General features: G+C 45.4%; 1 protein-coding gene across 3 annotated transcripts in view; it reads left to right on the top strand.

The window, feature by feature from the left end:
- RCBTB2 (RCC1 and BTB domain containing protein 2) overlaps window positions 1–9,670 on the top strand; it is a 107,668-nt gene extending 97,998 nt beyond the window's left edge. For all 3 annotated transcript variants that reach the window (XM_040425466.1, XM_040425464.1, XM_040425465.1), the window contains exon 13: window positions 7,917–9,670. In XM_040425466.1, the coding sequence (XP_040281400.1) occupies window positions 7,917–7,990 (74 nt within the window). In that variant the 3' untranslated portion in view covers window positions 7,991–9,670. The remainder of the gene's footprint in view (window positions 1–7,916) is intronic.
- The last annotated feature ends 2,822 nt before the right edge of the window (window positions 9,671–12,492 follow it).

Raw genomic sequence — 12,492 nt, 5'->3', positions numbered from 1 at the left:
GCTGCTCTTGAAGCGGATCCTGCGTAACCTGTGGTCTAGCGACACGGGGCCGGGTACGCCTGGTGCTGCCAGGGACCTCCTCGTCCGAACTTTGGGTCAGAGAGCCACTGCTTTCCACAGGTTCATATTCTGACCCGCTAGATTCGTCAGATGAGGGTTCCCACTCCTCATCCGACTGGGTCAGAATCCTGTAGGCCTCTTCAGAAGAATACCCCCTGTTTGACATTTTGGACTACTAAATTTAGGGGTATTCCCTGAGACTACCCAAGAAAAAAAGCAAACCTGTCTTACAAAGGGGAGGCTAGCGAAGTACCGGAGGCCGCTGCGGTTGATAAAAAATATCAAAACTGATTTTTTTATCGCCGCAGTGCGTGTAAAGTGAATGTGCAGTGATCAAAAAAAAATAATTTTTTGTCACTGCGGTGGGGCGGGTGTGGGTGAACGCACGTGTGGGCGACCGTTCAGGCCTGATCGGGCAAACACTGCGTTTTGGGTGGAGGGCGAACTAAAGTGACACTAATACTATTATAGATCTGACCGTGATCAGTTTTGATCACTTACAGATACTATAAAAGTACAAATGCTGATTAGCGATACGCTAATCAGCGAATAAAAGTGACTGCGGTGGGGTGGGCGCTAACTGACGCTAACTACCTAACCAAGGGGCCTAAACTATCCCTAAAACCTATCAGTCAATACCAGTGAAAAAAAAAAAGTGACAGTTTACACTGATCACTTTTTTTCCTTTCACTAGTGATTGACAGGGGCGATCAAAGGGGTGATCAAAGGGTTAATTGGGGTGCAGGGGGGTGATCTGGGGCTAAGGTGTAGTGTTTGGTGTACTCACAGTTCAGTCTGCTCCTGTGCTGGATCCAACCGACGAAAAGGACCAGCACAGGAGCAGAGAAGCCATATAACAGATCATATTTACTAATATGATCTGTTATCTGGCTTGTGATTCGATTTTTTAAAAATCAGCAACCTGCCAGCGACGATCATTGGCTGGCAGGTTGCTGATGCAATTCTCCTCGAACTTTTGCCGGCCCGCGATGCGCATGCGCGGGCCGGCTGAGACCGAAATCTCGCGTCTCGCGAGAGGACGCGCCGGCGCGTCCACTCGGAATGAAACAACCACCTCCAGGACGCGTCTGTGCGTACAGCGGTCCGGAGGTGGTTAAAGTGATTGATTGTCATGCACATGCATGTCTTCATGTGGGATTTTGTTTATAGTGCACAGGCAGCTCTTTATGTCCATGTGGAGACATGTAAGTGCATACTAATAAAATCTAGACATTTGTGACATTTCTAGACACATTGGATAGGTATTTTATATGCATATGTATGCCTGGAGATCTATATTTGTACTGTCTTTTTTTGACATTTATGACGAATAGATGTGATATCCTTATGTGTCAAGGTGCTCGATATACACTCACCTAAAGAATTATTATGAACACCTGTTCTATTTCTTATTAATGCAATTATCCAGTCAACCAATCACATGGCAGTTGCTTCAATGCATTTAGGGGTGTGGTCCTGGTCAAGACAATCTCCTGAACTCCAAACTGAATGTCAGAATGGGAAAGAAAGGTGATTTAAGCAATTTTGAGCGTGGCATGGTTGTTGGTGCCAGACGGGCCGGTCTGAGTATTTCACAATCTGCTCAGTTACTGGGATTTTCACGCACAACCATTTCTAGTGTTTACAAAGAATGGTGTGAAAAGGGAAAAACATCCAGTATGCGGCAGTCCTGTGCGCAAAAATGCCTTGTGGATGCTAGAGGTCAGAGGAGAATGGGCCGACTGATTCAAGCTGATAGAAGAGCAACGTTGACTGAAATAACCACTCGTTACAACCGAGGTATGCAGCAAAGCATTTGTGAAGCCACAACACGCATAACCTTGAGGCGGATGGGCTACAACAGCAGAAGACCCCACCGGGTACCACTCATCTCCACTACAAATAGGAGAAAGAGGCTACAATTTGCACGAGCTCACCAAAATTGGACTGTTGAAGACTGGAAAAATGTTGCCTGGTCTGATGAGTCTCGATTTCTGTTGAGACATTCAAATGGTAGAGTCCGAATTTGGCGTAAACAGAATGAGAACATGTATCCATCCTCTGATGGCTACTTCCAGCAGGATAATGCACCATGTCACAAAGCTCGAATCATTTGGTTTCTTGAACATGACAATGAGTTCACTGTACTAAAATAGCCCCCACAGTCACCAGATCTCAACCCAATAGAGCATCTATGGGATGTGGTGGAACGGGAGCTTCGTGCCCTGGATGTGCATCCCTCAAATCTCCATCAAATGCAAGATTCTATCCTATCAATATGGGCCAACATTTCTAAAGAATGCTATCAGCACCTTGTTGAATCAATGCCACGTAGAATTAAGGCAGTTCTGAAGGCAAAAGGGGGTCCAACACTGTATTAGAATGGTGTTCCTAATAATTCTTTAGGTGAGTGTATGTCTTAATTTTTTGCTTCACTGCCCTTTTCCCCTATTTTTGTGTGACTACGTTAAGTCTCCTCAGGTGTAGTCCACCTTTTTTATCTGATGCATTACATTATGTATAATTAATTTTTTATGTATCACTCAATAAAGTATATTTATATTTTGCTACTATACCCGTTTTAGTCTCAGTTTATCTTCTGTTTGTCTAGGCAACACAAAGTAACATTTTCTTTAAAGTAGTAAAACTATAAACATTTTACGTCTTATGTCTCTATATACTGTATTACAGCTTCTCCCTGTAGTGGGCGCTTACTGCCCACTACAGGCATCGCTCCCGGCGGCTGGTTCATCAGTCAGCACGATAGGGGTGCAGGGGTAAGGCTCACTGACAGCACTGGCCATGCTGGTCAGTGAGCATAAACTTAGTGTATACTGTAAGACTATATTTAATAATAGAAGTAATGTATATTTCATTTAAACACATTAGACTCCTGTCCCCGCCAGGCTGTGAGGGAGCAGGGCAGGCAGAGGCCCGCAGCTTCCGCACAACCCGTCTCTCCTATACTGATGGAAGTCTGATGTCCCTTAGCAACACTCATTTAAAAGAGGGAAATTTCAGCCCAAGTTTTCTACCACAAATAAACGTTTTCCCTAAATAAAGTATATTAGAAAAATGTTCCCCATCACTGTCTCTACACTTTAGCAAAAAAACAACAACAACAAAAAAAAAAAACGGCATTTACACTTTAAGGGGTCAACATTTCCTAAGAGCAGACCTTGACAGATTGGCTTTTTGCTGATTCCATCCTAAAATTCATTTTAAGTCTTTAGAAAATATTGTAATTCTAATCAACATTTGATTAATTCCTGATTAGATGATGCAGTATGTTTTCGGTGTTCAGCGTCAGAACATTTTTTAGGTAGTGTCAATAAGAGTTCTACCACTGGGTGCCACTGTTTTGTTGTAATTTCATAATGGCAGTGACTCCTTACCATTTACATTAGTTGAATGTTGTATGTGACATAACTTAAGGGGTCATGCTGGAAAAGATAATTATGACCTAGACTCAGGGTAGGTCATCATTATCTCATCAGCGGGGGTAGAAGTCCTGGCACCCCTGTCGATCAGCTGTTTAAGGGAGCGATGCGGGCTCACAGCAGCTTTCCAAGTACAACTTATAGGCGCTGTGCTTAGTATTGCAGCTCAGCCCCATTGAATTGAATGGGGCTGAGCTGCAACTAGGCCACGTGACTGATATATGACGTCACTGGCTTAGGAAGAGGCCGTGATACTCACGGGGCACCCAGCTCTTCTAACCCTGACCGTCTTGGGTGCCAGTGTCGGATCCCTGCAGATCTGATATTGATGATATGATTTTTTCCGGATAATCCAGTTAAATTGCAAATCAACTGCACATTTCAGTTGCTTAGTATTAAATGTAACACATACTATTTTATCATTACTTTACGTTTAAGATGTGTGGGCATTTTTTGGCAACTGTTGATGCTAAATTGTCCTGCCCCATAAACAAAACTAGCCTGCACTGCTGCAGATTTATCATACACCTCCTGTAATTCAGTGATTATTTGCCATCAGATAAACCCAACAAAGTAACGTATTTTATCGCACATTCCATTGGGGGACACAGACCATGGGTATAGCCTAGGTCATTACTAGGAGGAGACACTATGCAAATAGAAAAAGAAAGCTCCTCCTCCCTGGGCTATACCCCCATGTTCCACCGGGAGGACCCCAGTTCTTGCTTAGTGTCTAATGAGGATGACATTCTCTCCACTCCCGTTTAATTTTTTTTCTGCAGTGGACGCAGGGTGGCAATTCTGCTTCCCTGGTCTCTTGGTGGAGCAAGCGCCGGGGTCGAATTGACGCCCCCGGCTACCTCCCACCCTCCCCCAGAAGTTAAGTGGAACCGGGCTCGATCTGCAGCTCTGGCGGCCTACCAGATTCGGGCTCACCTTCCTGCCCTCCTCCAGATCACTGCCACTCCTTGTGCCAGCTGACTGAGAGGTGACCTCTGCTGGTGTGGATTTGAGGGCGAAGACTACAGGACGCAGATAAGTACACTGCCTCCCGGTGTGACGCTAGGGCCGCTTGGAGGGGGGTTTGAAGGGGGAGAGGATACCTGTCTGGGGCATCGCTACATGAGCGGCAACTTCCCGGCTTCCCTTGGCGGTGTCTAAGGGGCGGACCCTCCTACCCTTCCGGCAGCCGCGTCTTCTTATTTTCATATTTCCCGCGTGGGTTTCGCGCCCCCTGACGTGATTTGTGGGCGGCGCTCTGTCTTCTGCTACTTCCGGCTCAGCGCTCTAGGCTGCTCCCGGCTCCACTCTGTCCCGGTTGCGTGCTGCAGGAACGGTAGGAGACCCTCACCCCTTCCATTGCAGGATTACCGCCATCATGCCAAAACCTGGGGCCTCACAAAAATCCAAGTCGGCCCCTCTGGCCACATTGGGGCTATGTAAAGTTTGCGGCTTGCCACTTTCGGTCTCTGGGTCCTGTGACTCTTGCCTTGCCTCTGGACAGGATCATCCTCCCCTCCCTCCCTCAGCCCAGTCCTCCCTCCGCCCTGTCGGAGCCTGCGGATTTCTAGGGCGGCCACTGACTTAGCCCAAGTCTCTCGGGCTGCCATGGCCTTCATGGAACGCATGGCGTCTACGGATCCTGCGGCTACCACCATACCGCTTCCCAGTGGTTCCCACAGAGGACGCTCAACCACTAAAAGGCAGCGTACACAGCAGCATCCTTCCTCAGATGATTCTGCTTCCCCCTCCTCGCCTAGAGGCCCGTTCAGACACTTCTCCTCCTCGCAGAGATCATAGATCGGAAAGGGGAGAGATCCAGTTCTGACGAGGACTCAGAGCTGGAGCCCTCGCCCAATCTGTCCACTATGGTGGCAGACTTGGTGGCGGCGGTCCGGGATACTTTCGATATACAGGGGAAATCTCCTTCTGCTGGTAGCCAGGAATTCCCTCTTTTCCACTCGAGGAAACCTTAAATGGTTGTATTCCCCATACATGGCGAGTTCGACAAGGTCCTCTCTAAGGCCTGGGACCGCCCGAATCATCGTTTTTCTGCTGTTTGACCGCTGGGCATTTTCTCCTGGAGGTGCCGGTTTTTCCCACCCCATGGACTGCTCTAGGACGTCCCATGGTCTGTGTCCCCCAATGGTATGTGCGAGAAAAGGAGATTTTTTGGGAAACTCACTTGTAAAATCTTTTCTCGTCTTTTCCATTGGGGGACACAGCTCCCTCCCATTCTTACCTGTTGTAGGAAGGGTTGGTTTAGTTCTTCGGGTCCTGAAGGTTTTCGGTCCGATGGTGGTATTCCGTTGTTCTGGTCTCTATGGCTTTGGTCTCCTTCTCCTACTGTTTTGCAGGCACTGGGGTCCTCCTGGTGGAACATGGGGGTATAGCCCAGGGAGGAGGAGCTTTCTTTTTCTATTTGCATAGTGTCTCCTCCTAGTAATGACCTAGGCTATACCCATGGTCTGTGTCCCCCAATGGAAAAGACGAGAAAAAGATTTTACAGGTGAGTTTCACAATAAAAAATGTGGGGGGTTTAGTCAGCACAACCCGTATGTAGGTGCACATCACTATGGCGAAATACACATACAAACGGAAAATGCAAATGTGATCGCACTCTACATCCAGCACTCTGCCCTGCCTCCATGCTGGATGAGACATTGGTGTACATTTTGGCCAAAGCGTAATAAGCCACTCACCACGTCAAGGTCGCCTCATTTGAGTGGTCCCTAACACTAGTTCCTACCTGTTTATGGGCCATGACAGCCACACAAAGTCCAGGGAATGCAGGTCAGCATGCAAGCCAAGCGCACTCTGCTTTTTACCCCTGTCCGGTGCCATTACAGCTTTCATCGGATCCAGGGATGCAAGTACCAACATGCATACTGAGCCCACCATATACTTCTCCTGGAGCCAAATGGCTACTGGTAGGTTCTATATAAGCAGACTCAGTTTTATACTGACTTTAAAACCAGCCTCCAGGACAGATTGACTGGTCAGGTGTGCATGACTCAAAGGAGATCGCCACGCCTCCAATATATACTACAAAGAAAAAATGTGGGGGGTTTAGTCAGCACAACCCGTATGTAGGTGCACATCACTATGACTAAATACATATACAAACGGAAAATGCAAATGTGATCGCACTCTACATCCAGCACTCTGCCCTGCCTCCATGCTGGATGAGACATTGGTGTACATTTTGGCCAAAGCGTAATAAGTCACTCACCACGTCAAGGTCGCCTCATTTGAGTGGTCCCTAACACTGCTTATATAGAACCTACCAGTAGCCATTTGGCTCCAGGAGAAGTATATGGTGGGCTCAGTATGCATGTTGGTACTTGCATCCCTGGATCCGATGAAAGCTGTAATGGCACCGGACGGGGTTAAAAGCAGAGTGCGCTTGGCCTGCATGCTGACCTGCATTCCCTGGACTTTGTGTGGCTGTCATGGCCCATAAACAGGTAGGAACTAGTGTTAGGGACCACTCAAATGAGGCGACCTTGACGTGGTGAGTGGCTTATTACGCTTTGGCCAAAATGTACACCAATGTCTCATCCAGCATGGAGGCAGGGCAGAGTGCTGGATGTAGAGTGCGATCACATTTGCATTTTCCGTTTGTATATGTATTTAGTCATAGTGATGTGCACCTACATACGGGTTGTGCTGACTAAACCCCCCACATTTTTTCTTTGTAGTATATATTGGAGGCGTGGCGATCTCCTTTGAGTCATGCACACCTGACCAGTCAATCTGTCCTGGAGGCTGGTTTTAAAGTCAGTATAAAACTGAGTCTGCTTATATAGAACCTACCAGTAGCCATTTGGCTCCAGGAGAAGTATATGGTGGGCTCAGTATGCATGTTGGTACTTGCATCCCTGGATCCGATGAAAGCTGTAATGGCACCGGACGGGGTTAAAAGCAGAGTGCGCTTGGCTTGCATGCTGACCTGCATTCCCTGGACTTTGTGTGGCTGTCATGGCCCATAAACAGGTAGGAACTAGTGTTAGGGACCACTCAAATAAGGCGACCTTGACGTGGTGAGTGGCTTATTACGCTTTGGCCAAAATGTACACCAATGTCTCATCCAGCATGGAGGCAGGGCAGAGTGCTGGATGTAGAGTGCGATCACATTTGCATTTTGAGTTTCACAATAAATCTCCTTTTTTCGCCCTATAAGGCTACATCCAAATGACCGTTGTGGGTTTTGTGGTCCGCAAAACACGGATGGTGTCCGCATGCGTTCCGCAATTTGCGTAACTGCACAGACAGCCATTAATATAACTGCTTATTCTTGTCTGCAAAACGGACAAGAATAGGACAGGTTGAATTTTTTTTGCGGAGCAACGGATGCGAACAGCACACGGTATTCTCTTTGATAAGTTGTTTTTAAAACGAGATATTTGTTTCTAGGACCTAGAAGAGTTCTGCTTCAGATTCTGCATAAACCACATGACCATGGTTACCCAGACGGACGCCTTTGCTAATATGGACAATGATCTTCTAAAGATATTTATCAATAAGGCAAGCAAAGCTGGAGCCTTCAAGAACTGACTGACATGTTGAAGATGATGGTGCTTACTTTGTTTCTGAACCTGAAATACAATCAGTTGGTGTACTTACATATTCATCTGTTAATTAAATATGTTCCTGTAATTTAAGAGTGTTTTACAAATTCCAGGAAGTATGAAACTTATTTCTCTTTGGAACAATAAAAAATTAGTTCATTTTAATACTAATAATAGTAATTATACACATGGTTTTATACTTTGACAATTTTGGAAGGATGGCAGTCTTGACTACTCTGCATTTTAGGGACTAATTCAAATGAGCATTAAGTAGGCAACTGAGCCTCCTGGTTCACTTGAATAGCAATATTGCTTAGTATGTAATTTACTGTGCTTCACCCCATAACAGCAAGCCGAGGTGTCAAGGCAAAATAAACCGTTTAAGACATCTTAAAGGGCTGTCTCATCTTAGAAATTGGTGGCATATCGCTAGGATATGCCACCAATGTTAGGTGCGGGTCCCACACCTCTCTATCTCTAGCCAGGGACCCCTGAAATGAGTGGAAAGTGGCCGCCTTCCATTACTTTCTACGGGACTGTGGAAAATATCCAAGTGTTGGCTGGCTATCTCCAGCAGTCACATAGAAGTAAAAGGAGAGGTGGCTGCACTTGTACAGTGTGCTCTTAATTTCTATGGTACTGATTGCGCTCACTTGCCTGTTCTTGTATCTCCCATAGAAATAAATTGAAAGCATGTGAGGTGTGCTCTCCTTCCCTTTCTGGGGCCCGTTCTGGAGATAGGTGTGGGTTTCAGAGGTGGTCTCGCACCTATCTGACTTTGACGGTATATCCTAGCGATATGCCATCAAAGTCTGAGATGGCACAACCCCTTTAATCATTACATAGTGCTTTGCATCTCTCATGTTTCAGTTGCTAAGCCCTAAGGGTGTCTTCACACACTGAAGATTTTTTTGAAGAAATTTCTACAACTCAAAACCAGTTCAATAAAATGAATAGAGTTCTATCAGCAAGCACATGGATTTCTGCAAGCCCCACTTAGGCTGAGTTCAATCCAGTCACTGTGTCCCAGTGTACATGCGAGCTTTCAGCCAGAAAAAAAAAATACTACTACACACATTTTTTTTTGTCTAGCCAAAAGTGACCATATATGCTGGAAAATGACCAGATTACCACCAGATCCCATTACAGTGAATGGGGATTTGGCGGTGCATGGTTGTATTCGGGTATGCTGGATACGGTGAACCCTGGCAGTCTTTTCCTCCGCTGGAACAGTCAGAGTTCACAGCGCAGATGAATGGAATTGATTTTCAGTCACAGAAATTTGTGCAAACAAAATCTGCCGTGTGAGGACATCCTAAGACCTTATACACACAAGCATGTGCACTTTAGTTTACAATACCATTAGTGTTTATTAGTGAGTGAGTCCTCCAGACAGGTTTACCACCATGAAGTAACGCATAGCCCTATGTATGTGCAGTTCTCAGATTTGGGATGCCAAATATGCTTGTGTGCATGAGGCCCTAGGCAAAGTTTTCAGCGCAAGTGGTAACCATTGTTGTAATCCACCATGTTACACAATGCTCTGCAGTGAACAGTTAAAAGGATGTGGTACATACAATACAGAGTGTGAGGTTTCATTAAATTTATTTAATAAAATAGAGAACATATGCCAGTAAAGTACTGTATTGTGCACTTATGGTCCATAGGATCAGTATAGGTTACAAATTTGGGAATTCTACAACATGCTTAACCACATGATTGAAAAGGAGTTTACATTTAAAGCCCCTGTATACTAAGAGTCTAGAGAGGAAGATCACAAAAAAAATAAAAAAAAATTACAAAAGATCTGTTTTGTGAAGGTATTTCATTTAGCCTCTGTTGGTGGTTCATGGAGTAGTTCTTCTTAGGTCTTGCCAACATCTCACTGTATGGATGGCTAGTGTACAGAAGACACACTGCAGAGCTACAAGTTAGTTTCATAATAAAACCTGTTGGTCCTACTTCCCACGTTTTGAAGAAGCAAGCTTCTTCCACAATAGTGTTGTAAACTAATTGCTTCATTTCAGAGAGTTAGGGTCCATTCACACGTCCGCAATTTCGTTCCGCATTTTGCGGAATGGAATTGCGGACCCATTCATTTCTATGGGGCAGCACGATGTGCTGCCCGGATCCGCACTTCCAGTGCCGCAATTCTGATCCCAAAAAAAAAAATAGAACATGTCGCGGACAAGAATAGGCATTTTCTATTAAGTGACGGCGATGTCAGTGTTTTGCGGATCCGCAAAACACACGCGGACGTTTGAATGGACCCTTAGACCGTGATCCTTGCCATGACACACATTACGTGACCCAATATGTCATCCATTGAACTGAATAGGGTTACAGCGACCCCAGAATCACAAGAAATCCTAAGGCCTCTTTCACACGAGCGTGTCCGGATGCGCCCCCATGCATTGCAGCAAACCCACGCGAGTAGGTACGCAATTGCAGTCAGTTTTGACTGCGATTGCGTTCCGATGTTCAGTTTTTATCGCGCGGGTGCAATGTGTTTTGCACGCGCATGATAAAAAACCGACTGTTACCCAGACCCGAACTTCTTCACAGAATTCAGAATGCTATTATTTTCCCTTATAACCATGTTATAAGGGAAAATAATAATGATTGGGTCCCCATCCCGATTGTCACCTAGCAACTGTGCGTGAAAATCGCACCGCATCCGCACTTGCTTGCGATTTTCACGCAACCCCATTCATTTCTATGGGGCCTGCGTTACGTGAAAAATGCACAAGTGACGCGTGAAAATCACCGCTCATGTGCACAGCCCCATACAAATGAATGGGTCCGGATTCAGTGTGGGTGCAATGCGTTCACCTGACGCATTGCACCCGTGTGGAAATCTTGCCCGTGTGAAAGGGGTTTAAGTGTTGGATTCCTACTATACATCAGACTAAGCTAGGTTGATGATAACATACAGTCAGGTCCATAAATATTGGGACATCGACACAATTCTAACATTTTTGGCTCTATACACCACCACAATTGATTTGAAATGAAACAAACAAGATGTGCTTTAACTGCAGACTGTCAGCTTTAATTTGAGGGTATTTACATCTAAATCAGGTGAACGGTGCAGGAATTACAAACACTTTGCATATGTGCCTCCCACTTGTTAAGGGACCAAAAGTAATGGGACAATTGGCTTCTCAGCTGTTCCATGGCCAGGTGTGTGTTATTCCCTAATTATCCCAATTACAATGAGCAGATAAAAGGTCCAGAGTTCATTTAAAGTGTGCTATTTGGAATCTGTTGCTGTCAACTCTCAAGATGAGATCCAAAGAGCTGTCACTATCAGTGAAGCAAGCCATCATTAGGCTGAAAAAACAAAACAAACCCATCAGAGAGATAGCAAAAACATTAGGCGTGGCCAAAATAACTGTTTGGAACATTCTTAAAAAGAAGGAACGCATCGGTGAGCTCAGCAACACCGGAAGACCCGGAAGACCACGGAAAACAACTGTGGGGGATGACCGAAGAATTCTTTCCCTGGTGAAGAAAACACCCTTCACAACAGTTAGCCAGATGAAGAACACTCTCCAGGAGGTAGGTGTATGTGTGTCAAAGTCAACAATCAAGGGAAGACTTCACCAGAATGAATACAGAGGGTTCACCACAAGATGTAAACCATTGGTGAGCCTCAAAAACAGGAAGGCTAGATTACAGTTTGCCAAATGACATCTAAAAAAGCCTTCACAGTTCTGGAACAACATCCTATGGACAGATGAGACCAAGATCAACTTGTACCAGAGTGATGGGAAGAGAAGAGTATGGAGAAGGAAGAAACTACTCATGATCCTAAGCATACCACCTCATCAGTGAAGCATGGTGGTGGTAGTGTCATGGTGTGGGCATGTATGGCTGCCAATGGAACTGGTTCTCTTGTATTTATTGATGATGTGACTGCTGACAAAAGCAGCAGGATGAATTCTGAAGTGTTTCGGGCAATATTATCTGCTCATATTCAACCAAATGCTTCAGAACTCATTGGACAGCGCTTCACAGTGCAGATGGACAATGACCCAAAGCATACTGCAAAAGCAACCAAAGAGTTTTTTAAGGGAAAGAAGTGGAATTTTATGCAATGGACAAGTCATACACCTGACCTGAATCCGATTGAGCATGCATTTCACTTGCTGAAGACAAAACTGAAGGGAAAATGCCCCAAGAACAAGCAGGAACTGAAGACAGTTGCAGTAGAGACCTGGCAGAGCATCACCAGGGATGAAATGTCTATGCATTCCAGACTTCAGGCTGTAATTGACTGCAAAGGATTTGCAACCAAGTACTAAAAAGTGAAAGTTTGCTTTATGATTATTATTCTGTTCCATTACTTTTGGTCCCTTAACAAGTGAGAGGCACATATGCAAACTGTTGTAATTCCTACACCGTTCACCTGATTTAGA

This window comes from Bufo bufo, chromosome 3 (genome assembly GCF_905171765.1).
Source record: "Bufo bufo chromosome 3, aBufBuf1.1, whole genome shotgun sequence".
Taxonomy (NCBI): domain Eukaryota; kingdom Metazoa; phylum Chordata; class Amphibia; order Anura; family Bufonidae; genus Bufo; species Bufo bufo.
The sequence above is the reverse complement of the archived record's forward strand: the minus strand, read 5'-3'. Positions and strand labels throughout refer to the sequence as shown.